Genomic DNA, 25,334 nt, shown 5'->3' with positions numbered 1-25,334 from the left:
TCTCTTTGTCTTTTTCTCTCTCTCCCCCTCTCTCTGTATCCCTCTCTTCTTCTTCTTCTTCTTCTTCTTCTTCTTCTTCTTCTTCTTCTTCTTCTTCTTCTTCTTCTTCTTCTTCTTCTTCTTCTTCTTCTTCTCAGAACCATGTGAACCCAGCGGTCGACTTCACTCAGATTCCTCCGGGGATGCTGGCACTGGACAACATGCTGTACTTCGCCCGCCACCACCAGGATGCCTACGTCAGGGTGAGCAGCTCTCTCCCTCCATCCCTCCCTCTCTGTCTCTCTCCATCCCTCTCTCCCTTTTCTCCTTTTCTCCTCTCTTTCTCTCTCTCTGTCTCTTCCCTTCTTTTCCTCATGTGGCCATGCCCTTCATTCTTTCATGAGAACACTCACTTGTGTGGACCTACAGTATATAGCTATCAAGGCAAGCAGGCAGACACTAAGAGACACACACACACACACACACACATTTAAATACGCACACAGCTCTGCACCAACATTACTATTACACTATTATATTCCCCCATCTTTTGCGGTCATTCGTTTTTTTTCTGACTCTCTCCATCCCCATCTTTTTTTGCTCTCGGGACTCTATCCCTCCTTCCAGCTGAGTTGACTTCCCTCTCTATTTCTCTTACACTCCCGTTCTTTCTCCCGGGGAGCAGCATTTGCAGATGGAATGACTTTTTTGGTACATCTGGCCCCTCCAGACTGAGTCACCTGAGAGATCTCCCTCCACGGCCTGTTCAGACCTGCTCTCCTGCAATCCCACCACTCATTCCTCATACTGTACACAGACACACACACACACACACACAGTGTGTGTGTGTGTGTGTGTCTATATATATATATATATATATATATATATATATATATATATATATATATATATATATATATATCTTTCTGTTTTCTATCTCTCTGTCTGTCTTTCTCTCACTCACACACTCTCACATACACTCTCACACGCACACAAATAAACACTTTTTCAACACCACACACATACACACACAAAATCCCTTTTCTCTCTCTAGTTGTCTCCCTATGCGGATTATGAACCTTTGGAAATACTGTGCCAGCATAGCAGAATCAGCCCTCACTAACCTTACTGCCTCTTACACACACATACACTCACACACACACACTCACACACACCCACACACACACAATCAATACAGTCTCAGTCACCCTGATGCCTCAGCAACACATCTACAGGACCAGCCTTTTCTGTGCTACAAGCCAGCAACACCTATCACAAGGGCATCCACAAGGCAGAGCGAGAAACCACGAAGGCAGGGGTTCACAAAGCTAATGATGTGACATTGCTCTGTCCCCTTGCCTTTTATATGGCTGTAGATCGGCCCAGGACAGCAGGAGCGGTTTCATATGGATAGAGACCGGTGTAGGGTTTCATTTCATTACATTACATTACATTACATTACATTACATTACATTTGGCTGACGCTTTTTAGCCAAAGCGACTAACAACATAGTAAACAGTTTAAGTTTTAGAGCAGTTCTCAACAATTTTAGGACAATTTAAAAACATTAGAGTACAGTAAGAATAAGTGCATCAGTGAGTGCTGTTTTTTTAACAGTTACTTGTCAGTTTGAGGCGGCTGGTGAGTGCTAGGATCAGTAAGACTTGTTGTAAAGTGTTGCTATGAGAGGAGATGTTCTCTAAAGAGCTGGGTCTTCAGGAGTTTTCTGAAAATGGAGAAGGATGTCTCTGCCCTTGTAGGAGCTGGCAGTGTGTTCCACCAGCGAGGAACAACAGATGAAAGCGTTTGGATTGGCTTGGCGTACCAGTGGTAGAGCTAGGCGTCGTTAGATCTGAGGGCGCAGCGGTCTGGAGATGGCGTATGTCTGTATGAGGGCATTCAAGTTGGTGGGGAGCAGAACCGGAGACTACTTTGTAGGCAAGCGTTAGAGCCTTGAATTTGATCGCGGGCCGCCATAGGTAGCCAGTGTAGCTGGATGAGCAGCGGGAGTAACGTGCCCTTTTGGTTGGTTGTAGACCAGGCGCCGGCGTTCTGGATCATCTGAAGTGGTTTCACTGCGCAGGCTGGGAGACCTGTCAGGAGGGCATTACAGTAGTCAGTTCGTGAGATGACTATTGCCTGAACCAGAAGTTGGGTAGCATCTTGAGTCAAGTAAGTCCTGATTTTCCGTTATGTTGTAGAGTCTTGCGGCATGACCGCCACTGAGGCAACATGATCTGAAAGTTTAGTTTCATATGGATAGAGACTGTAGGGTTTCATATGATCATGGATAGAGTTTAGTTTCATATGGATAGAGACGCGGTGTAGGGTTTCATATGGATAGAAGACGGGTTTCATATGGATAGAAAGGGGGTTTCATATGGATAGAGACCGCTGTAGGGTTTCATATGGATAGAGACGCTGTAGGGTTTCATATGGATAGAGACCGCTGTAGGGTTTCATATGGATAGAGACCGCTGTAGGGTTTCATATGGATAGAGACGGTGTAGGGTTTCATATGGATAGAGACCGCTGTAGGGTTTCATATGGATAGAGACCGCTGTAGGGTAGAGACTGGTGTAGGGTTTCATATGGATAGAGAGCGGTGTAGGGTTTCATATCGATAGAGACCGGTGTAGGGTAGAGACTGGTGTAGGGTTTCATATGGATAGAGAGCGGTGTAGGGTTTCATATCGATAGAGACCGGTGTAGGGTAGAGACTGGTGTAGGGTTTCATATCGATAGAGACCGGTGTAGGGTAGAGACTGGTGTAGGGTTTCATATGGATAGAGACCGGTGTAGGGTTTCATATGGATAGAGACCGGTGTAGGGTAGAGACTGGTGTAGGGTTTCATATGGATAGAGACCGGTGTAGGGTTTCATTCATTCAGGGGCAGCCGTGGCCCACTGGTTAGCACTCTGGACTTGTAACCGAAGGGTTGCCGGTTTGAACCCTGACCAGTGGGCCGCGGCTGAAGTGCCCTTGAGCAAGGCACCTAACCCCTCACTGCTCCCCGAGCGCCGCTGTTGAAGCAGGCAGCTCACTGCGCCGGGATTAGTGTGTGCTTCACCTCACTGTGTGTTCACTGTGTGCTGTTTGTGTTTCACTAATTCACCGATTGGGTTAAATGCAGAGACCAAATTTCCCTCACAGGATCAAAAAAGTATATATACTTATACTTATACTTATATGGATAGAGACCGGTGTAGGGTTAAAGTGCTCTTTGTCGTTTGTCGGCCCGAGTTTGGCCCCGCTCCAGGCCGGGGATAAAAGCTCAAGGTGGCTCACTTTTGTTAAAAGGGTTGGAGTTGGCCTGGATCCAGTGTGTGTGTGTGTGTGTGTGTGTGTGTGTGTTTTGAGAGAGCAAAAAGAGAGAATGTATTGAGAAATGAAGATGTGTGGTAAGTTACGGAGAGCTCGGAGGGGTCGAGGGGGCAGGGGAGTTGTGGTATTAACTGGCCTGGGCAGGCGGAGAGACGGGCCTCATAAAGCAGCCCCAGTGTGACTGAACAACACCCCCCACTGCAGCACCATGCTGGATAAGTCTGCTTGTTAGGGAATAGCCAACATACCCTCCTACCCTCTGGTGACCGATATGGTGTGTGTGTGTGAGATTTAAGAGTTTAATCCTATTTAGGTTGTATTTGCATCGGTCACCCTCCACTGTGCTGTTAATACACACCGACATGCTCACTACCACACACACACACACACACACACACACACTGACACTCTGTCTCTTTGCACTAATGCCCCCATGAACGTCTGGCCCTCAGAGTGGCATGTGGATGCTGGCTGCGATTAACTGGATTAGCAGGTCAAGGGGGAAACAGCAGGCCCTCTTCTAGCACTGGTGTGTGTGCGTGTGTGTGCGTGTGTGTGTGTGTGTCGGTTTATGTGTGTGTGAACAGAACATTCATCATGCTTGCACCAGTATCCCCGTCCATTTATGTCTTGTATAGGGTCATAAATAAAGTGCTTATGAGTGTGTGTGTGTGTGTGTGCGCGTGTCTGTGTGTGTTTCCAACAGATCGTGCTGGAGAACAGCAGCAGGGAAGACAAGCACGAGTGTCCATTTGGCCGCAGCAGCATCGAGCTGACCAAGATGCTGTGTGAGATCCTCAAAGTGGGCGAACTGCGTAAGTCTCATCACACAACCCCGTCCCCACTAAAAAAATTCAAAATTTCCTCCATTTTTCTGTCCATCCACCATCCTATCCTCCTTTTCTCTCTCTTTCTCTTTCTTTCTCTCTCTCTCTCTCTCTCTCTCTCTGTCTGTCCATCCACCATCCTATCCTCCTCTCTCTCTCTCTCTCTCTCTCTCTCCTCCCTCCCTCCATCTATCTCTCCCCTCCATCTCTCCTCTGCCTGCCCGGTTCCTGTGGTGAGCGTAAAAGCAGCCATTATACTTTTATAATTGCACTGGAGTTCATCAATTAATGATGAGAAGGGCTTTAATGCCTGCCCTCGCCCTCGCTCTCGTCCCCCTTTCCCCTCTCAACACTCTCAGCTTTTAAGGTCTCTCTTTTAATATAGAATGTTCAGTGATCGGGCGGGTCTTTGTGTTTGTGTGTTATGTACATCTGATTTTTTTTATTTATTTATTTTTTTTTTTTTTTTTTTATATACACTATACTTTAATACTTTAACTACTTACGTGCGAGTGTCACTGTTTTTGTGCACTGTAAGATCTGTGCTGAGACAAATGTTGACGTGGCAATCAAGTTAAGTTCAGTAACGTATCGTGTGTTTGTGTGTGTGTGTGATTGCATGTTTGTTTCGGTTCGGATATACTGTACGCATACACAGACTCCTGGACAAGCCCAGGGTGCTGTGGTCATGCAGATGATTTTGAACCAGTCAGGTGGGCACCAGTCCCTGGCTGTAAGGATGTGATGGACCCTATTCGGTGGACTGCCACTGGCTTAGCACTCTTCTTCTGACATTTACTTGCATTGCATGGATGCCTTTATCCAAGTTGACCAAGCGCTTATGAATCTTAACAGAATGGAACTGAAGCCCCTGTGATGGTGGAGAGAACACTTCAGCTAGCACAATGGCAATGCAGGAGAGGTCAATGCATTTTATTGTGGCAAGTTGACAGTTGATTCCTTAAAAAAAACTATGTATTTAACTAGTTGTGGAACAGTTGTATTTTACTCATTTAGTACCAGATTCAGATTCAGGGGTGTACCTGGCCCAAATCTGGCCCAAATTTGGCCCCAGTCCGTGACAGACAGACTAGGGCCAGAGCTGTTTGAGGTGCTGCATGGCTATGTGGGAGTGGAAGACAGCCATGGACATGGGATTTGGGCATTCCTTTATGAGGTCACGGTGGAAGAGAAAGAGGGTGGGGAGAGAGGGAGGGAGGAGATGGAGGAGAGGGAGGAAGGGAGGGAGGGAGGGAGGAGGAACATGGAGAGGTAGATGCCCTGAAGCCCAGTTGAAGAGGCTGTCAGACTAGCTGCCCTTTTCTTGTCCTCATTTTGGATGTGTGTGTGTGTGTGTCTGTGTGTTGTGTGTGTTATCAGACATCCTGGGGAGCATCTGTCAGCCCAATTGCACGCTCCCACTGTCCTTGTCTGACATGGTAGATGCACACAAGATGAAAATGGCATCAGCTTCTTTCTCACTGAAAAGAAGGAACACCACTCACTATGTAATATTTACCACACAGCACATACTTCTACCCACTATTCTTCCACTTATGCATACTATTAATTGATAATTACATATAGAACATTCAACTTGTGCACCACCAATCTGGTAATAATGGCTATTTTATGATCTTCAACTACACCTTCCCTTAGCATCTGTGCACTCATGATGGCAATCTCACGTGCATATGAGTTAAGGAAGGGGAGAGGGAGGGACATGTAGGTGCATATTAATGGATGATTTGCACTGATTATGCTGATGGTATGCTGCAGTCCTTGTGGAAAGAGAGAGAGGGGGGGGGGGGTCTGTCTCGGGGATGGAGGCCTTTGAGATCCACTGATCTTTAGTTAATGAGAGCGGCGTCTGAATCCTCCACCGGCTCCTCCTTAGGGGCCTGCCTGTCAGATGAGGGATGGGGTAGGAGGTATTCTCTTCTTTTTTCTTCCCCCCCCCCCCCTTTTCGTTTTTGGTGAGGCTGAAGGTTAGCAGAGCAGAGAACACATTCATAAGAGTGGCATCATACTGTCAGAAGCACAGTGTTCGTTTTTTGTTTTTTGTTTTGTTTTTGTTTTTTTTTTCAAAGGCACCACCAAAAAGAACGGACTTCTGTTTTTATGCGCCTGTGTGTTGTTGTCTCATCAAAGTTTTATCTGCAGAAATGGAGCATGTTTTTTTTTTTTTTTTTTTTTTTTTTGAGAGCTTTTTTTTTTAAAGTTGTCACTCTTTTGGAGATGATGAGTAGTCAGCTGAAAGGGAGAGTTATTTGCGCACATAATGACAAACACTGGTTTTATAGTCTAGAACCCTTCCTAACACCACAGCTTTTCACAATGCATTGGTAATGAAAACAATCATATAACAAATGTAGAGGGCAAGTGGCAAAATACATCCACTGTGAGAGATGTAGAAAGAGTGATGGAGAAAAGGTGTGTGTGTGTTAGAGGGATGGGGTTGGTAGGTGTGTGTCCCCGTGGATAACTGGATACGTGGGGGGTGAGGGTTGTAATTAAAGCCGCGTCCCCTCTGCTTCTTGTCAGGCGTGTGATAGTGACGTCCTCGCTGTGGGCCGTGATCACCGCTGTGACACCGAGGAGGCTTTGATATCAGCACCAACCCCCCAGGCTCTCATGCCCAGTACTGTTGCACCTGTCATTATGACAACGCTCTAATGGTCTGTGTTCATGTGTCTGCACACATATCGTGTGTGTGCGTGTGCATGCACATATGTATGACATCACTCTAATAGTGTGTGTGTGTGTGTGTGTGTGTGTGTTTTGTGATCCCGTGACTGATGCCTGGCTAATGAGGCTGTGAGACTAAACTGCAGCACCTCCATTGTGACATTCAGTTGTGTGTGTGTGTGTGTGTGTGTGTGTGTGTGTGTGTGTGTGTGTGTGTGTGTGTGTGTGTTTTTGATCCTGTGACTGATGCCTGGCTAATGAGGCTGTGAGACTAAACTGCAGCACCTCCATGGTGACATTCAGTAGGGTGTGTGTGTGTGTTTTGATCCTGTGACTGATGCCTGGCTAATGAGGCTGTGAGACTAAACTGCAGCACCTCCAGCATTCAGTAGGGTGTGTGTGTGTGTGTTTTGATCCTGTGACTGATGCCTGGCTAATGAGGCTGTGAGACTAAACTGCAGCACCTCCATGGTGACATTCAGTAGGGTGTGTGTGTGTGTGTTTTGATCCTGTGACTGATGCCTGGCTAATGAGGCTGTGAGACTAAACTGCAGCACCTCCATGGTGACATTCAGTAGGGTGTGTGTGTGTGTGTTTTGATCCTGTGACTGATGCCTGGCTAATGAGGCTGTGAGACTAAACTGCAGCACCTCCATGGTGACATTCAGTAGGGTGTGTGTGTGTGTGTTTTGATCCTGTGACTGATGCCTGGCTAATGAGGCTGTGAGACTAAACTGCAGCACCTCCATGGTGACATTCAGTAGGGTGTGTGTGTGTGTGTTTTGATCCTGTGACTGATGCCTGGCTAATGAGGCTGTGAGACTAAACTGCAGCACCTCCATGGTGACATTCAGTAGGGTGTGTGTGTGTGTGTTTTGATCCTGTGACTGATGCCTGGCTAATGAGGCTGTGAGACTAAACTGCAGCACCTCCATGGTGACATTCAGTAGGGTGTGTGTGTGTGTGTGTTTTGATCCTGTGACTGATGCCTGGCTAATGAGGCTGTGAGACTAAACTGCAGCACCTCCATGGTGACATTCAGTAGGGTGTGTGTGTGTGTGTTTTGATCCTGTGACTGATGCCTGGCTAATGAGGCTGTGAGACTAAACTGCAGCACCTCCATGGTGACATTCAGTAGGGTGTGTGTGTGTGTGTGTGTGTGTTTTGATCCTGTGACTGATGCCTGGCTAATGAGGCTGTGAGACTAAACTGCAGCACCTCCATGGTGACATTCAGTAGGGTGTGTGTGTGTGTGTTTTGATCCTGTGACTGATGCCTGGCTAATGAGGCTGTGAGACTAAACTGCAGCACCTCCATGGTGACATTCAGTAGGGTGTGTGTGTGTGTGTTTTGATCCTGTGACTGATGCCTGGCTAATGAGGCTGTGAGACTAAACTGCAGCACCTCCATGGTGACATTCAGTAGGGTGTGTGTGTGTGTGTTTTGATCCTGTGACTGATGCCTGGCTAATGAGGCTGTGAGACTAAACTGCAGCACCTCCATGGTGACATTCAGTAGGGTGTGTGTGTGTGTGAGAGAGAGAGAGAGAGAGAGAGAGAGAGAGAGAGAGAGAGAGAGAGAGAGAGAGAGAGATGAAGAGAGAAGCGTGGCCAGCTTTCCCCTCAGGCATTGAAACTCCAGAGAACATGTGGGGGTGGAGAGAGAGAGGGAAAGGGAGAGAATGAGAGAAAGAGAGAGAGAAGCTCCATCTAATTCTTCATTAAAAAGAAATGTGTGCCTTTTTAAAGGAAGGCGGGCTTGGAGTGGAACCCCCACAGCTGCACGCCTGAGCTAAAAGAGAATCTGTGTGTGGTTGCAATCTCTTCTCCACCCCTCCAGACTTCAACTCATGTATTTTTGAAGGATGAGCAAAGATGAGTGGAAGATGAGCATGCCATGTCCCCCCGTTGTCATTTTAAGCCTGTCTCAGATGGATTATGTATCTTTTGCCTCTTCAAAATGTCAAGGGCACTTCAGCCTATCCAAGAATGTTATTTTTTCTCTTCTGGACACTAAAGCATGTTTGGATGATGAAAGGGTGGCCAGGGTTCCTTGATGTCATTTCCTGTCTCTTGGCTTTGCCAGCTATTTGAATTTTTGCCTGACCACCGCACCGCCGCCCACTCCTGAGCTACCTGCTTGTGTAAGATGTGAGGCGAGCTGTGATATCCTCTCATCATGAAATGATGGAACACCTCTCTGATGTTCGGATGAAAGAGAGAGGCAAAATACTGCCCTCAAGTCACCTTATAAACACACACACACACACACATCCACAATTCTTTTTATTTATTGAGATTATGCTTAAACTCGTCTTTCACTCGGGGCTCCATAAGTACCGTGAACAATTTTGTTTTGACATGTCCTCGGCTGATCTAGCCAAATATACCTATATTAGTTCTTTGCAGATGGCTGTTGAAAACAGCCTCTGGTTGCCTCTTAATTGATTTTCTTGATCATTTCATTCCTTCGCTCAGTTTCTGGACTAAAGTCTCTGTATTATTCATGGTCCATCCAGCCAGGTGTCCCAGCATCACCCACCCACCCTCTCTCTCTCTCTCTCTCTCTCTCTCTCTCTCTCTCTCTCTCTCTCCTCTCTCTCTCTCTCTCTCTTCACTCTGAAAGATTCATAGCCCCCCTCTGCAGTCCCCCCTGAAACCACTTTAATGGAATCCACAGCAGTCAGTGCCCCCCCTCCTACCCCCATGACAACTTCCCACCGGTCCACTTTCCTACTCTTAAGAAGAAAAAAAAAACCCCTGAAGGTTGAAATAGTGTGAAAATGCCCATGTAATATTTATAAGCTTATTTAGAATGGCCGGTCGGAGAAGTGACCTGGATATTGATTCCTGCCATTCTCGGGGCCCCCGTCCATCTTGGCCTGTCGGAGCGGGGGGAAATGAATCGGGGGCTGTTGGAGACGAGTTTGAGCGGCCCGCTGCAGATGGACAGATTTATGCGGACAGGTGAAGGAGAGGAGAGGTCTGATGGCCCTGCAGCGGATGGGAACGAGGCGTGACTGGCAAACAAAAGGCCTTCGCTCTCTGGAAGCCCTGACTCAGCAAACCAGATCGTGCTAAACACAATATTCATCACGAATTACAGATTTGTGTGTGTGCGTATTTGCCTTGGTTTTTGTGGCAGTATGTCAAGCATTTGACATATCTCGTGTGTGTGTGTGTGTGTGTGTTGTGTGTGTGTGAGTGTTTTTTGTGAAAAACGAAAAAAATAAAAAAATGCCAGGACAGCAGCGCCCTGCGGAGAAGTGGCACAGATACACCTTGCCCGGTGGCGTCCTGCCCCTTCCTCCTTCTCTCTCTCGCTGTCGCTCTCAAGCGATGCCCACAGGAGACTCCGTCTGTCTTATCTACGGTTCCATGAAAAAGAACAGTTTCCAAGAATCCCTTTTTTAATGAATGAGTCTCTTTCTTTCTCTCTCTCTCTCTCTCTCTCTCTCTCTCTCTCTCTCTCTCCCTCCCCTGCTTGTTGAGTGGAGAGAGTGCTCGGGGTGCCAAGCAGCTCTGGCTGTGGCCTCTTTCTGCCAGTTTGTCCCCCAAGATCTTGTTAAAACTACAAAAGTTGGGGTTTTCTTTTTGATGTGTGTGAAAATGGACCACGCTGATTCCTGAATTCAGCCCTTTTCATTTCTCGGAACAGAGGATGGCCCAGTGGCATCATTAAGCCTGGGCTTTTTGGCGCTTTGAGTCATGAAGATCTTGCCAAGCGATGAATGTTTTTATTTATTTCGTTTTTTTTTTTGCTTCTGTTTGGAATCATAAATCAAAGTGTACCACTTCCAGTGTCTACTTAAAATGTCTTTGTTTTAATGTTTGCTTTGTTTTGCTGCTGTTGCCACTGACAAATTTCTACCCCCGCCGCTTTTAAAACACAATCAAACATACCCACTCGCAACCCCACTCCCCCACATAAACACACCCTGCTTCCGATGTAACATTTTTTCATAAAGCAGTACCACTTCCATCATCTACTTAAAATGTCTTTGTTTGTTTGTTTGGTTTGGCTGTTGCCACTGACAAATTTCTCTCACCCCTGCGCTTAAACACAATCAAGCATACCCTCCAGCCCCCTCCCCACATAAGCACTCTGCTTCAGATGTAACACAGAGCGGTATACCATCATCTCCACCACACCCTCTCCGGTAGAAAGTGTACCACTTCTGGCTCTTAAATGTCTTTTGTTTGTTTGTTTGGGCGTTTCTACTGGGAATGTCACTGACAAATTTGTTTTGGGCAGCCCAACTGTTGCCACTGACAATTTCAAACGTCAGGGCAAACATCCCCAACTTCTCCCCCCCCACATACACACCTCCTGCTTCAGATGTAACATTTTTTACAGGTGCAGACTGCCATCATCTCCACCACCCTCTCCGTAGAAGGGAGACTGGCTGGCTCTATTGCAAACCCTAAAGACACCCATGGGCAGCTGGGAATGTTTTAGAGAAGTGGGCAGCCCGGCACTGTGCATAAATCTCATATTGTCAGGGCATGTCATCCCAGCTTCTCTGATAGTTCCACTACGGCGTCCTCTCTGAAAAGAGCCTCTGGGCGCCAGTGGTGTCGGACTACTGAAGAGACAGATTACAGGGAAAAGGAGATCAACATCTACTGGCCTAGGTGGATTCAGAGGCTCCATGCACTGTCTGTGTGAGAAAGAAATCCCCTCTTAAGCAGCTTCAGCAGTTTTGAAGTGAAAATGATCCCTATTACCAGCATCAACAACTAAATGCATAGAGCGCAGAGTCTACTCACGGGCATCAACAACTAAATGCATAGAGCGCAGAGTCTACTCACGGGCATCAACAACTAAATGCATAGAGCGCAGAGTCTACTCACGAGCATCAACAACTAAATCATAAATCAAAGTGTACCACTTCCAGTGTCTACTTAAAATGTCTTTGTTTGTTTGTTTGCTTGTTTGCTGCTGTTGCCACTGACAAATTTCTCTCACCCCCCCTGCCGCTTAAAACACAATCAAACATACCCACTCCCGCAACCCCACTCCCCACATAAACACACTCCTGCTTCAGATGTAACATTTTTTACAGAGCAGTATACCATCATCTCCACCACCCTCTCCGTAGAAGGGAGACTGGCTGGCTCTATTGCAAACCTAAAGACACCCATGGGCAGCTGGGAATGTTTCGAAAGTAAATTGGGCAGCCGGCACTGTGCATAAATCTCATATTGTCAGGGCATGTCATCCAGCTTCTCTGATAGTTCCACTGCGACGTCCTCTCTGAAAGAGCCTCTGGACGCCAGTGGTGTCGGACTGCTGAAGAGACAGATTGCAGGAAAGGAATGCATCTGCTGGCCTGGAGTGGATTCAGAGCTCCATGCTGTCTGTGTGTGAGAAAGAAATCCCCTCTTAGCGCGCTCGCTTGATTTTGAAATTGAAAATGATCCTATTACCAGCTTACACAGGGTCTGACTTGAAGGTCTTTTTTTCAGAATTATTTCATTTTTTTATCATATTTTTACATGCTGTACTAACAGTCTACAAGAAACTGATTATCTTCATCAGTTTTTTTACTCCTTATGAAATGCAGAACCGAAATCACTGGTTCACTAAGACCCTAGATCAGTTATTGTCTCTTGATGTACATGATTTCTTCTTGACATCCACAAATGTGGTGAATGAGCAGACCACAGCAATGACCTTCACTTTTGATGCACATAATCTGATACGCTTAAAGTCATTTTGACACAATGTTAAACATGCTACACCAGTCAAACATGGCGGATAGTATTGGAACAGATTAAGAGCGGACTGATGCTGTGGAGTGAGATCCGCTTCGGGCTGGAGCATATTGGACACGGGCATTAAAATGCATAGATGCAGGACTGATGCAACTGCATAGAGCGCAGAGTCTACTCAATGGGCATCAACAACTAAATGCATAGAGTAGAGTCTATCTCCTCTGCCAAATGCATAGAGGAGTCTACTCACCGGGCATCAACAACTAAATGCATAGAGCGCAGAGTCTACTCACGAGCATCAACAACTAAATGCATAGAGCGCAGAGTCTACTCACGAGCATCAACAACTAAATGCATAGAGCGCAGAGTCTACTCACGAGCATCAACAACTAAATGCATAGAGCGCAGAGTCTACTCACGAGCATCAACAACTAAATGCATAGAAGCGAGTCTACTCTCACGGCATCAACAACTAAATGCATCAACAACTAAACCTAGAGCGCAGAGTCTACTCACGAGCATCAACAACTAAATGCATAGGAGCAGGAGTCTACTCCACGAGCATCAACAACTAAATGCATAGAGCGCAGAGTCTACTCACGGCATCATCAACTAAATGCTAGAGTTTAGAGTCTACTCACAAGCATCAACAACTAAATGCATAGATGCATGGAGTCTACTCCGGATCAAATAAATGCATAGTAAAAAATCAACAACTAAATGCATAGAATGCAGTTACTCGAGCATCAACAACTAAATGCATAGGCTAGTCTACTCCAGGCATCAACAACTAAATGCATGACCAAACTCCACGAGAGCATCAACAACTAAATGCATGAGAGAAAATATAAGTAAAAAATAATAACAATCTACTGTTTCGCTTCTAGGCTATTACACCAGTAAACAAATTGACCAAAATAATAATAAATAAATATATTTCTTCTCTTTCCCTCTCCAGTGGTTTGTGTCACCTGACACCCCTCATATTGATGAGAAAAGAAAGAGAATGAGAGCCTCTTGTTTAGTAGGCCTCAAGGAGATTTTGTTTTGGTATCAAAATGTAAACAACAATCTTTCTGCTCTCTTATGGACTTCCTTTCTTTTCTGTTGACGTATGGACTTCCTTTCAAGTTCTTTGGACCTCAGGATTTCTAAGATCAGCACTTCCTAGAACTGTCATATGCTCGACTGTTATAGTGACTCATTGACTGTTTAGAAGAAATACTATCTACCCCCATGAGGTGTGTGTGTGTGTGTGTGTGTGTGGAAGTGCCAGCTACCCTGTGTACTGTGTTCAGGAGAGCAGATTGCAGTGCTGACTGAGCTGCTACTCTCCTGGGGCAGAGAGTGCCGCAGAACCAGAGCGATGGTGCAGTGGACCGTGAGTGTGTTTGATGCTTCACCGGCGTCCTTTGTGTGTGTGTGTGTGTTTGTGTTTGTTTTTAAGAGCATAACAGACGAATGCCTGTTGGCAGGTCAGTATCTCGGACAGCGAGACGGCCAAGGCAGTTTGTTGTTGCCTGAATGCCATCAGTCGTGATGGCGTGGAGGTTTGGGTTGTTTTAACGCTTCTTGCGTGTCTGTCAGAACTATGCACATGCACAGAGAGCAGCCTAGCTTCAGTGACTGATGGCGATGAGCTTGCTTGTGTGTGTGTGTGAGTGTCTGTGTGTGTGAGTGTCTGTGTGTGTGAGTGTCTGTGTGTGTGTGTGTGTGTGTGTGTGTGTGTGGTGAGTGATGCGTAGTGCAGAAGACATCTGCAGACAGATGGGGCTGCCGTTGCAGACCTCATCTGCGTGTCCGGTCTGTTGTTTACTCGGCGCGGCCGAACCTGCCAGCAGCCTTATCTCTCCCTGTCAATTTCTCCTCATTCCAGCTAATACTGCTCTGCTGTCACTCACGGACCCTTCCTCCTTCCTCTCTCCCTCCACCCCCCCTCCATCTCTTATCCTGTCTTTCTGTCTATCAGTCGTTTTCTTTCTTTTTCTCTTGCTCTCTCTTGCTCTCACTTGCTCATTCTTTCTCAATTACTATCCCTCTCCCTTTCTCACTCTTTCTCATCCCCACCTCTCTCTCTCTCACTCCCTCTCTCTCTCTCTCTCTCCCTCCCTCTCTCTCCCTCCCCCTTACCTCTGTCTGTGCCTGTCTCTCTTCCTGAGTTAGAATGCGTTGAAGATGCCTTGCAAACTTATCAGCATGTGATCCGCTCTGTCTTAATGTTATTCATCATTCTGTCTGAATGGAAATTAAATTGCGACTGGCAACCTCCCCCCTCAATTATTTAGCTCTAGCTCCTCTCTAAATGGGAGGTGCCCATCATCTGCCCCCTAAGACGGCCTTCTGTCTGACAGGTTTGTTACTAGACGGCTCAGAGTGTCAGAGCACATGAAGGCTCACACACAGACACGGTCTCAGCTAGTGTGTGTGTGTGTGTGTGTGTGTGTGTGTGTGTGTGTGTGTGTGTGTGTGTGTGTGGCCACATCATTAGGGTATGGAACAGCACCTCTCACAGTGGATTCATTAGACCACTGTAGTGTCTCTGGGCTTCAAGGTGACTCGTGGCTGGAGTGTGGCCTCTTCTCTTTCCTCCTCCTCTCCTCTCTTCCTCTCTTCTCCTCCTCCCCTCCTCTCCTCTCCTCCCCTCACAGCTCTGAGCTCAGGCTCGTGTCAAAAGAGCTTCCTCTCCCACTCGTTTCCTTTCCTTTTTTCATTTCTCTTCTTTCTTCTATTTCTCTCACACTCTGTCCTTACATATACACACACTCCATACAGTTGGCCTATGCTCTAAGCACTAGTGTTTCTTGTCTTTATAGCTACTTTACCCAGAACTCCTCTGTGTGCCTGGCCATTTGCTTCCTGTTATAGTTCGCCATGACCGCCTCGAGGTCTCGTCACTCTCGTTACTCGTCACCCTCGTTACTCGTCACCCTCGCGTCACATTTGAAAGGCGACGGGCATCGTCGTCACGCCTTGCCAATGTGCCCTCCTGGCACATGCCAGCTTCTCCTGTCCCCGAGTCTGTGACCTTTGAGCCTAGGACAGGCTGCAGTTGTGATGTCTGATCGCTTCTTGTCCCCGGAGCTCACGCGGCGGTCCCACAGGACCAGAATACGTGGCATCGGACGAGTGGCATCAAGAGGGGCATGACTCATTCGATGCCTTTTGCGTTCAGGCGTTCGCACGCAACAATATTTGTGCACTGTAAAAGGTCGTGCAGAACAACATCCAGGGCTTTGAAGGATGGATGTAGCCAGAATTTTTCTGCTTTCTTGCCTTCTGTCTGAACTCAGAAGGTGACTAAGGGGTTGCTTGATGTTTCTTCAGTGGCCTCAGTCCTTGTGTGAAGTGTAAATCAGACCATCTCTCTCTAAACCATCTGATCTGTCAAAGGCATCATCACCATACTGTCCTCTGTGTGTCCTTCTATGTAGGTGGCTGTCTTGTATGTCTTGAGAGGGATGGTTTAGAGTTTCACAGAGTGCAGCAGGCATATGGACCAGACATATGGACCATCAGGGGGCTACAGGTAGATTGTGTTTCCCCCAGCAGAGGCCACCCAGGCTGGACTTGCCACCCATGTCGAGGATACTGACTAGCAGTAGAAGCAGTAAAGGCGGTAGACTTTCTATTATTGTTTGCTATGGTTCTGTAGTGGAATGGATGATTCAAGTTGTTCAAGTTCGAGAGCATAGGACAATTCTCATCGATCTCAGCTGATGTCCTCTCAACCTCAGTCTCATAGGAACACTTTAGACATTCAGGTCAGGGTAGGGACCTTTCTTTCTGCCGCACTGAAATTAGAATTTCACCTCACTTAGCAACGAGACAGAACTTTGTTTGGTTACACTTTACTTGACAGCGCTGACAGTGATGACAGTGTCGTGTGTTCATGATGGGGTAATACTTTACTTGACAGTATCGACATAAGAGTGACATGACACGGTCATGAACGTGTCATAAACAAGTCATAAACATTTATGACATAATGCTTCTGTTATTAAGTGACATTCGTTTTTTTGTCATAACAAGTTAGGGTTAGGTTAGGGTTAGGGTTAAGGTTAGAGTTCGGGTTAGGATTAGGGTTAGAGGAGGTTAGGGTTAGGGTTCATGTGTCATGACAGTGTCGTGTGTTCATGATGGTGTCATGTCACTCTTTTGTCAATACTGTCAAGTAAAGTATTACCCTATGTTTAAACCAGTGACTGTGTGTGTGTGGGTGTGTGTGTGTGTGTGCGTGCGCGTGTTTGTTTGGCCACTGTATATAGCCATATACAGTCATTGGTTTAAACTAATAGAATTGTTGTGACTCAGCATTGCATTGGACCTGCTACTGCTTCTGCATTATTGCCAGTGTGGTCCCTGCTTAAGATAGCTGGCATGGTTGGCTGTGGAGCCATATGGCTGTTAGCCTCCAGGGGCCTGAGTTAGTTTTGCATTTTGAGCGCTCTTCTTTTGGACTCTGCTCTCTTAAGGGATGTTTCGGCATATTATTGTGGTCCAGACAGTTGTAGCACATCCAAGGACACCTGGTGCCAGTTTTCCAGAGATGATGCTGTAGAATGGTGAATACAGTGGTCCATTGCTTAAACATACACCTTTTGACGAGAGAGTAGGTTGGATAGAAACCGCTCATTTGATGAGAGGATGTGAAATGGCAGTAACACAGGGGTGTTCTCTGAAAGAAAAAGTTATCTCATGCCACCAACTAATCCAGCTTTCAATCCTCTCACCAGTCTGTGGTTTTCTATTAGATCACTATTAACAGATTGGAGCAGTGAGTTTTGGAGAGGTGACAGGACATCATCTCGGGTCACTGAACACACAGATTAAGGTCATGTTGCACATGATTGGGTTCCTGGGCCTTGAAAGGGGGCTGCTGATGGGAGATTTGCCGACTCCATCTCCCTCTCCATCTCTGTATTTTTGTTCGCCTTGCCATTTGGTGCTGTGTTTGCCCTTTCTATTTGGTGGTGGTGGTTGTGATCTTAATGGTGATAACGAAGATGGTGTTGATGATTGTGATGATGGTGCATTGATGGTGATTGCATTGGTGATTTGTGATGATGGCATTGGTGATGGTGGTGATGATCGAAATGGTAATAATGGTGGTGGTGATGATGATGATGGTGATTATGATGATGATTAAGTGGTCAGAGATGGTCAGCTAGTGGCATAACATGGTGTCTGAATCCAAGCTGTAACATGGCAACAGACTGTAGTCTCAGTAGACGGTTAGCAGCAGCTCATGTCCCAGTTCAGCTGGCCTCCAATGTGATTGTTTGCTGAGTGTCTCGGGATTTATGTTTGTTTGGGTGGAATACTCAGATGTGCGACTTCTGTAGTCGTCACTGGGGAGAAGTTTATCCCAGTTATAGGCATTCAATTAGAGAGAAGTTACAGAGCTCGGAGAACAGAGGGAGGATTCTTTCTTTCTTCTTTCTTTTTTTCTTTTCGTTTTATCCCGTGTTATTTTTCATCCTAACTGCAGGGTTCTAGTTGTTTTTTTCCCCTGATGAGATTGGTTGTGCTTGTTGCTGCTCTCGGGAGCGTAGTGATGTGACTGCAGTGAGAGGATCTAGCGCTCCGTCTGGCAACGCCAGCATCCCTCGCACACCATGGGGAGTCAGACAAGTCCCAGATGACCCTCCGATGTCCCCACCCTGTGTCGCCATGAGCTGGAGACACACAGACACACACACACACACACACACACACAGACACACACCTCCCTCATCGACCTTGTGAAGGTGATGGAGATTTCTGTCTGGCAATGCCTCCTAGACCGCATCTAGCCTGAGCATTGGTAAGTCCCAGATGACCCTCAATGCCTCTGCTCCATGTAGCTCTCACACACACACACACACACACACACACACACACCTCTCCCTGCCAAACCTTGACACTCTGCGGGAGCCGTGAGCTGCCCTGAGCTGCCCTCCCCCACTCCCTTGTGAGGCAGATGGAGCGCTAGCAGATTGAGTCCGGCCCCTGTCTCCGCTCTCCTCTGACTGTCCCTGAAGGGCAGTGTGCTGTCGACCTAAGCAGTCGGTCAGCGGCCTTGCCGAGGCTCTCAGGCGCCTGCAGAGCGATGGGGATGTGGAAGATGGTGTTTTGGGGATGGGTGGGGTAGGGGGTTGTTTGGTGGAGCTGAACAGGCTGAACACTCGTTGCTCCTACAGTCCCCCACACACACACACACACACACACACACACGCACAATCCCTCCATCGTACTGAGTTAACGGAAGGGTTGCGACTGGCCCCCGAAGGGCGTCATTCATTATGCCGTGATGTTTCCATTTCTGCCGAGCCGATCTAATTACCTGGGCCCCCGCCGGAGCCCCTGGCTGATAATACCCCCACCCCAACACCCACACCTCTCCTCCTACACCCCAACCCCCCTCCCGCACCACCCCTCTGCTGGACCCCATGCAGCCGGTGGGACTGCTGTCAACAGACACGACCAGAGAGAGAGGAGGAGGAGGAAGACAGCCCAGACCAGTGCTTGACTGACATTTAAAGTCACACGGTGCTCTATTGCAGTACTCAAGCTCTTGATACGAGGGCTGTTTTCTAAGCAACTGCGTGACCTGCTGATGGCCTTTGGCTGCTTTTGTCATTGTCGCAGCCTCTCGCCGGAACATGTCACGTTCCCACTTTAGTTTTCCACAGACTCTCTTGTTGTTCGTTTTCAGCCGGTTTCCCAGTTGCAACAATTGTACTGCCTCGATAGATTGTACGTCTTTCGTCCCATGACTTTGAAGATATTGTGATGAGAGAGAGTGAGATTGTTGTTTTCCTTCATCTTCCAGTCTTTATCTACACTCCTCCTCATTTGAGGAGCATATCACAGAACTTGAATTTCTCAATAATGGAGCTGCACTTTGTCACCAACTGAAGTGGTCTACACAATGGAATAGCACCAACCTCTGCCTTCAAATTCCATATATAACTCAAGTGTGTGTGTGTGTGTGTGTGTGTGCGTGTGTGTGTGTGCGTGTGTGTGTGTGTGTGTGTGTGTGTGTGTGTGCATGTGTAGGAGTGCAGTGTGCAGAGCGAGCCTGGTCTGGTGCTTTCCTGCGCCGCCGTCTCCTTTGCCAGGAGCCTCCCTCCGAGGGAGGCAGCAGTTGTGGAAGTGTGCAGCAGACGCAAGCAGCCTCTGTCTGTGTGTGTGTGTGTGTGTGTGTGCATGTGTGTGTGTGTGTGTGTGTGTGTGTGTGCGCCTGCCCACTGGGTGAATGCTCCCAGGCAGGGAGCCATGTGAGGCTTGAAAGGGCTTGCTAAAATAAGTGTCGTGTGTGTGTGTGTGTGTGTGTGTGTGTGTGTGTGTGTGTGTGTGTTAATGCCTGGAAGTTCTCACTCACAACAGTGTACATCCGAGAGTGCGGGCAAAACATCCCACAATTCTGTTCCGCCTAAAGCTAGAATGAAGAGAACTCTGTATGTAGAGTGAGAGAAAGCGAAACTCTTCTCAACCTCCCTGTCAAGGGACACTCTTCCGTTTCTATTTCTGAAAGGATGCATGTACTTCTTCCTGCCATGTGCCTCAATGGGTGATTGAGATGAATTTATAAATGAATGGTCAAACATGTGATGAAGTGAAACAAGTAAAATGAAAGTTTATGGGCAACACCAACCATAGTTTTATTATGAAAACACTGACCGATGGCAATACTTACTAATTGTTGTTGCCTGATTGCGTTTATGCAAATTTTAGAAATGCAAGCATTCTGTGTATGGCATTTTTTATATTTGACACAAATGACAAATGTTTTTATACACTATGTAAAGTCTTTTTAAATTCTAATAAGAAAATTGAGTACTGAAATGTGTGATGCCAATAAAGCTTTTGAATTTGTAATATGGCAGACAAAGAGGCTGCCCAACTGATGGCGCGTTCTCGTTGAAAAATTAAATAAAATGAAATGGAAATAGCTGGAAAACACTGACATTTTCTGCCTTTTCGGGTCAATAACAATGGAATATCCCATCCTAGCATGTTCTCAACCCCACCATGTTGTCTGCTGTGCTATAACGTCCTCTTCTGGTCTCTCCCTGCAGCGAGCGAGAACTGCCATGACTTCCACCCCATGTTCTTCACCCACGACCGCTCCTTCGAGGAGTTCTTCTGCATCTGCATACAGCTGCTCAACAAAACCTGGAAGGAGATGAGGGCCACCTCAGAGGACTTCAACAAGGTACTGACCACAACCTCATTGCACACTGAAACATGGACATGTTTTTATTCCTGTTTCACCTAGGGTTAGCACCTAAGTATGACCTAGGGTTAGCATCTAGGGTTAGCACCGAAGTATGACCCATTAGCATCTAGGGTTAGCACCTAAGTATGCGATACAAATTTAATACATCATGCACAAAACCACCCCCAAAGCAACAAAGTGATGCTGTGACCGTAGTGGTTGTACATGAAATAGCTAATGATGATGATGGTTTTAATCGCACATGCATCTAAGCTAAGTTCATCCTGTTTATACTGTATATCAAGTTATTTTGGTAATTGGTATGAAATCGGCGCTGTAGTACAATTTTGTCCAGAGTTGTACCTAGTTGTGGTCACTAAACTTGATTGAAGTGACCATAAACCATCTACGTTTCAGTACACGTTATCCTCTCAGGCAATCAACCCATTAACACTGCCATTGCTAATGCTCTTCCCTTCCTAATGTAACTGGGGAACTATGGGACCAGAGCAATTACAGCCCCAACATTGGAACAAAGCTTTCAGAAACTCTATGGAACTAACTTTGAGAAGCTGAGATAAGGAAAAAAAAAGATTGCAGTGTAAATTTGCCTAGACAATGTTTACACAATTATTCAGTCTGCATTGGAACTCCTAATGAAAGCTTGACTTTTTAACAAAGAGTTTAATATTTGCGCTTAATTAGAATGCGTGGACATGAAATTGCATCTTTTAAATGCCTCCCCCGAGCACATTTTTCCCTGGTCACGCCGATTAAATTAATCATTGCCGTTGTCTTACAAAAAGGAAGCACGCCAGAGATATACCCCCGGCCCCAGAGAGTCTTTCTCCTTTATTTGCATTTCGTCCTCATTAAAAACAACGGAACTACATTTAAGAAAAGCAAACACACACACACACACACACACACACACACACACACACACACACACACACACACACACACACACACACACACACACACACACACACACACACACACACACACACAATCTGTTAATCTATTGATTAGAGGGACTCCCAAATTCCACAAGGATGAAAGTGCATCTTGTCCTCCTGCTCCAAGTCCCAGCTCCAAGCAGGAAGATCGTACTCGACTCCTCATCACTCCAGATACGGCGCTCCTTTGCATTGCCACAAAAGACTTGCATGGAGAAACAAAGGGAGAGAGAAATGGAGAGAGAAAGCGAAGTGGCAAGTGCGGAGTTTGAGGGAAAGCTCACGAGCAGACGTGCGAGTCACAGACCCGTTGTTTGGTGAATAATGAGTTGGCAGGGAGATGAGTACCGATTGAAAGCCGACACCGGCAAAAAAAAGAAAAGAAAAAGAAAGCTGACATCGCCAGCAGCGGCAGAGGCGGCGAACAGGAGAATCTGCATCATCTGCTCTTGGTCTCATTTACCGGCGGATAATTCCATCAGAAGGCCTCGGATAGAGAGATGGAGGTGGTGACCGCTTTAGATTTAGCCAAAGAATAAAACTATCTTGTCACGTTATAAGGTGTTTGGACTCAAATGAAATTGCAAAGTTTGTGAGTTTTTCAGAATTTGCAAAATGGAAGGGCTGCCTTATTGAAATGTATTTTTAGGCAATCCCATAGCAGAATCATCATCACACACTTTGGGTCTCTTGAAAGCTGCAAGTGACCACACCTCAGTCTTGGTTATATCTTTTTGCTCTGCATCTGGGGGCAATTCCTGAGTTCGCCTGCCACAACAAACCACACCAAGCCACACAGAATTTGAATCAACTGGAAGAAACTGCTACCCGAGGTGCCAGGCTGAAGGAGCTTGTAATTCTAGATCGGTTCCTAGTATAGTTTGTTGGGGTTGGGAGGGACGTGATGTTTGTTTGCCAAGCCAGCAGTGCAGTAATGCTGCTGTTGTCTGCACTAAATCATAAAGACAGAGGGACTTGCCAGACCCTCTCAGCAGTGAGTGTGGCCTAGCAGTGCACCTCTCTGCTGAGTGTGTGTGTTTGTATCTTTCTCCCTCACACACAGACACACACACTGCATGGGCCAGTGCACATCACCATTCCGCTGGGTGTTCATTAAGAGCGGTGACTCGGAGGTGACGGTCTAATTGAGAATAAATGCTAATTCAGCAGTGGGCAGTGCTGGCCACTCACTCACTCACTCCCTCGCTCGGCTCGACTCGGCTTGGCACTTGGCCACGTGAGGTGGCCATTTTTTTTTTTTTTTTTTTTTATGTTGATCGAGAGCCAGAGATGCCAGGCTCAGCCGCCACAGCAGCAGTGGGAGTCGTGGGTGCAGAGAACCTGGCAGGACCATGAGAGCCCCAGTGAGGCAGAGCTGAAGTGGTGCCCGGTGGGAATGGCGCCCAGTGGTAGTGCCCGGTGGGAATGGCGCCCAGTGGTAGTGCCCGGTGGTAACACTCAGGGAGTCGGCAGTGCTGCCCATTTTGTATTCATTTGAATTCTTTCTGAGTTTCTGTATAGTGTCACATACTTTTTGAGCTGGTGTCAGTAAGTCCCCCTTTAAATGTATGTGGTGGAGCAAGCAGCATAATTCAGCACGAGTGAAGAGATTCATGGGACCGTTACATCTCCCACAATCCCTTGCTGAGCCGTGGTTATTTGTATTTTAGTGTAGAACTGCAATGAATCTGTTTAAGAAAAGCCTTCAGTAGACTTTAGACAGTAGACAAAAAGATATAACCAAGACTGAGGTGTGGTCACTTGAAGCTTTCAAGAGAGCCAAAGTGTATGATGCATCTGCTATGGGATTGCCTAAAAATATGTTTCAATAAGGCAGCCCTTCCATTTTGAGCCCTTAATCTCAGAGTTCTAGAGCACTGCAAGAGTTATATTATAATAAGCCACAGAGCTCTTTAAAAGAGGTTCCTGATTACATATTTGTATTGTGATGTTTGATGAGAAACACCAATTGTATTGGAAATTGTAGAGCCACAGTGTCGTTTTATTAGTCCCTCAGTGGGTGGGTGACCTTCAGTGTTCTGAAGCACACCGTTGTACCACGAGGCTGATTTCATTTTTGATTTCATTCACACTGGCTGAGTTCTCCAACGTGCAGAGCAACTATTGTGTCTGGAAGTGATAAGCCCAAGTAGCTTGTTATTACTGAGCATAATTTAGTCATGAATAGAAAATAGGTGCCTGCTGACCTTAATAACACCAGCATGCCACTTGCTTTGGCAGCAGAAGGGCGATGCTCTTGACCTTATTAGAGGCGTATTTCAGACCGTACCTGAGAACAAGGATCGCTGGCTCCCATCCATGACCGCAAAGCGCCAAAGCTGCCCTGCAAAATGTTTTAACTAAGACGTAGCATATCACAAAGTCATCGCAAAGTAGGCCAGCTACGTTTTATCGGACTTAAGGGATGGACACAAGGTCTGGCCGCATCTCTCCTTGACGAGGGGACGCTGGTGGGTTAAGGGAGGTGAGGGATGTGAAACGTCAATAGTATGTTTTATTAATGAAAGCAGGCCTGCATGACAGCTCGGGGGATTCATGACTAGCGTGGGTAATCGGCTTGTCATGTCTGGCAGGCTGGGCTGGGTGAGAGTCGCTCGGCCTCATCTGTGGCTGCCTCTGCACGAGATGAGTCACGGACACCTCTGGGCCAAGAGCTGCTAATACAGGAGGGGTGGGGGATCGTTATTGAAACGGAGGGATTAGATGCCCCCACTACACACAAACACACACACATGCAATAAACAATCAGTCATCCACATGCATGGACATGCCATTTATCAAACAACAAATACTGCCCATGGTCAGGCTAAATATGCACTTCACATCAATCTGATGTGAGCATGCACAGGCCTGCATTCATTCGAAAATCAGCACGCATTGTCTCTCTCTCACACACACACACACACAGTGTCTCACACACACGGTGTCTCACACACACACACACACACGGTGTCTCACACACACGGTGTCTCACACACACACACACACACACACACACACGTCTCACACATACGGTGTCTCAAACACACACACACACACACACACACACACACACACACACAAAAGTAGAGATGCTCGGTGACACGCTCCGCTCGCTCCCCCGTTGTTTGCGTGGGAGACGGGAGCCCGAGGTCTGGAGAAGCCGATTCAATTAGAGCCCCTGCTCCGTCACGCGACTGTCACCCGCGGCAGCAGGACGGCCTATCAGCCGCTGACGCTGCCGCGCTGCGCATATGCCACCGCCAACGTCGCCGCCACCACCACCACCACCACCACCACCACCACCTTGCCTACTGCTGCTGCTGCTGCTGCTGTTGCTTTACCTTCAGGACATCTGCAGTGGCGTGGCAGCAGCTAAAAATAGCCCCAATTACCAGCGCCGGTTGAACAGGCGGACTGACATTTAGGGCCAGCCGCTAGCCTTTGCATTAGGGACTACAGATGGTGATGTAAATACAGGAAGCCCACAGGGGTGGAAGTGGTGGTCATAAATGAGGATGAAGTGTAAATAGTTTGATATTTGGAGTGGAATGTTTTGCCAGAAATGATGTCCACCTTCAGAATATATTTGATTTTTATCGCAATTTTAGAGTGGCCCTTTCACAGTATGATTGTAC

The 25,334-nt window shown here is 47.0% G+C and overlaps 1 protein-coding gene across 1 annotated transcript in view; it reads left to right on the top strand.

Moving 5' to 3' along the window:
• elmo1 (engulfment and cell motility 1 (ced-12 homolog, C. elegans)) overlaps positions 1-25,334 on the top strand; it is a 60,169-nt gene that overhangs the window by 12,795 nt on the left and 22,040 nt on the right. Inside the window, exons 9-11 of the mRNA XM_048229146.1 lie at positions 138-242; positions 4,012-4,120; positions 20,598-20,734. Coding sequence (XP_048085103.1) covers positions 138-242; positions 4,012-4,120; positions 20,598-20,734 — 351 coding nt within the window. The remainder of the gene's footprint in view (positions 1-137; positions 243-4,011; positions 4,121-20,597; positions 20,735-25,334) is intronic.

This window comes from Alosa alosa, chromosome 20 (genome assembly GCF_017589495.1).
Source record: "Alosa alosa isolate M-15738 ecotype Scorff River chromosome 20, AALO_Geno_1.1, whole genome shotgun sequence".
Taxonomy (NCBI): domain Eukaryota; kingdom Metazoa; phylum Chordata; class Actinopteri; order Clupeiformes; family Clupeidae; genus Alosa; species Alosa alosa.
Note: the sequence above shows the minus strand (reverse complement) of the source record. Positions and strands in the feature narration are given on the sequence as shown.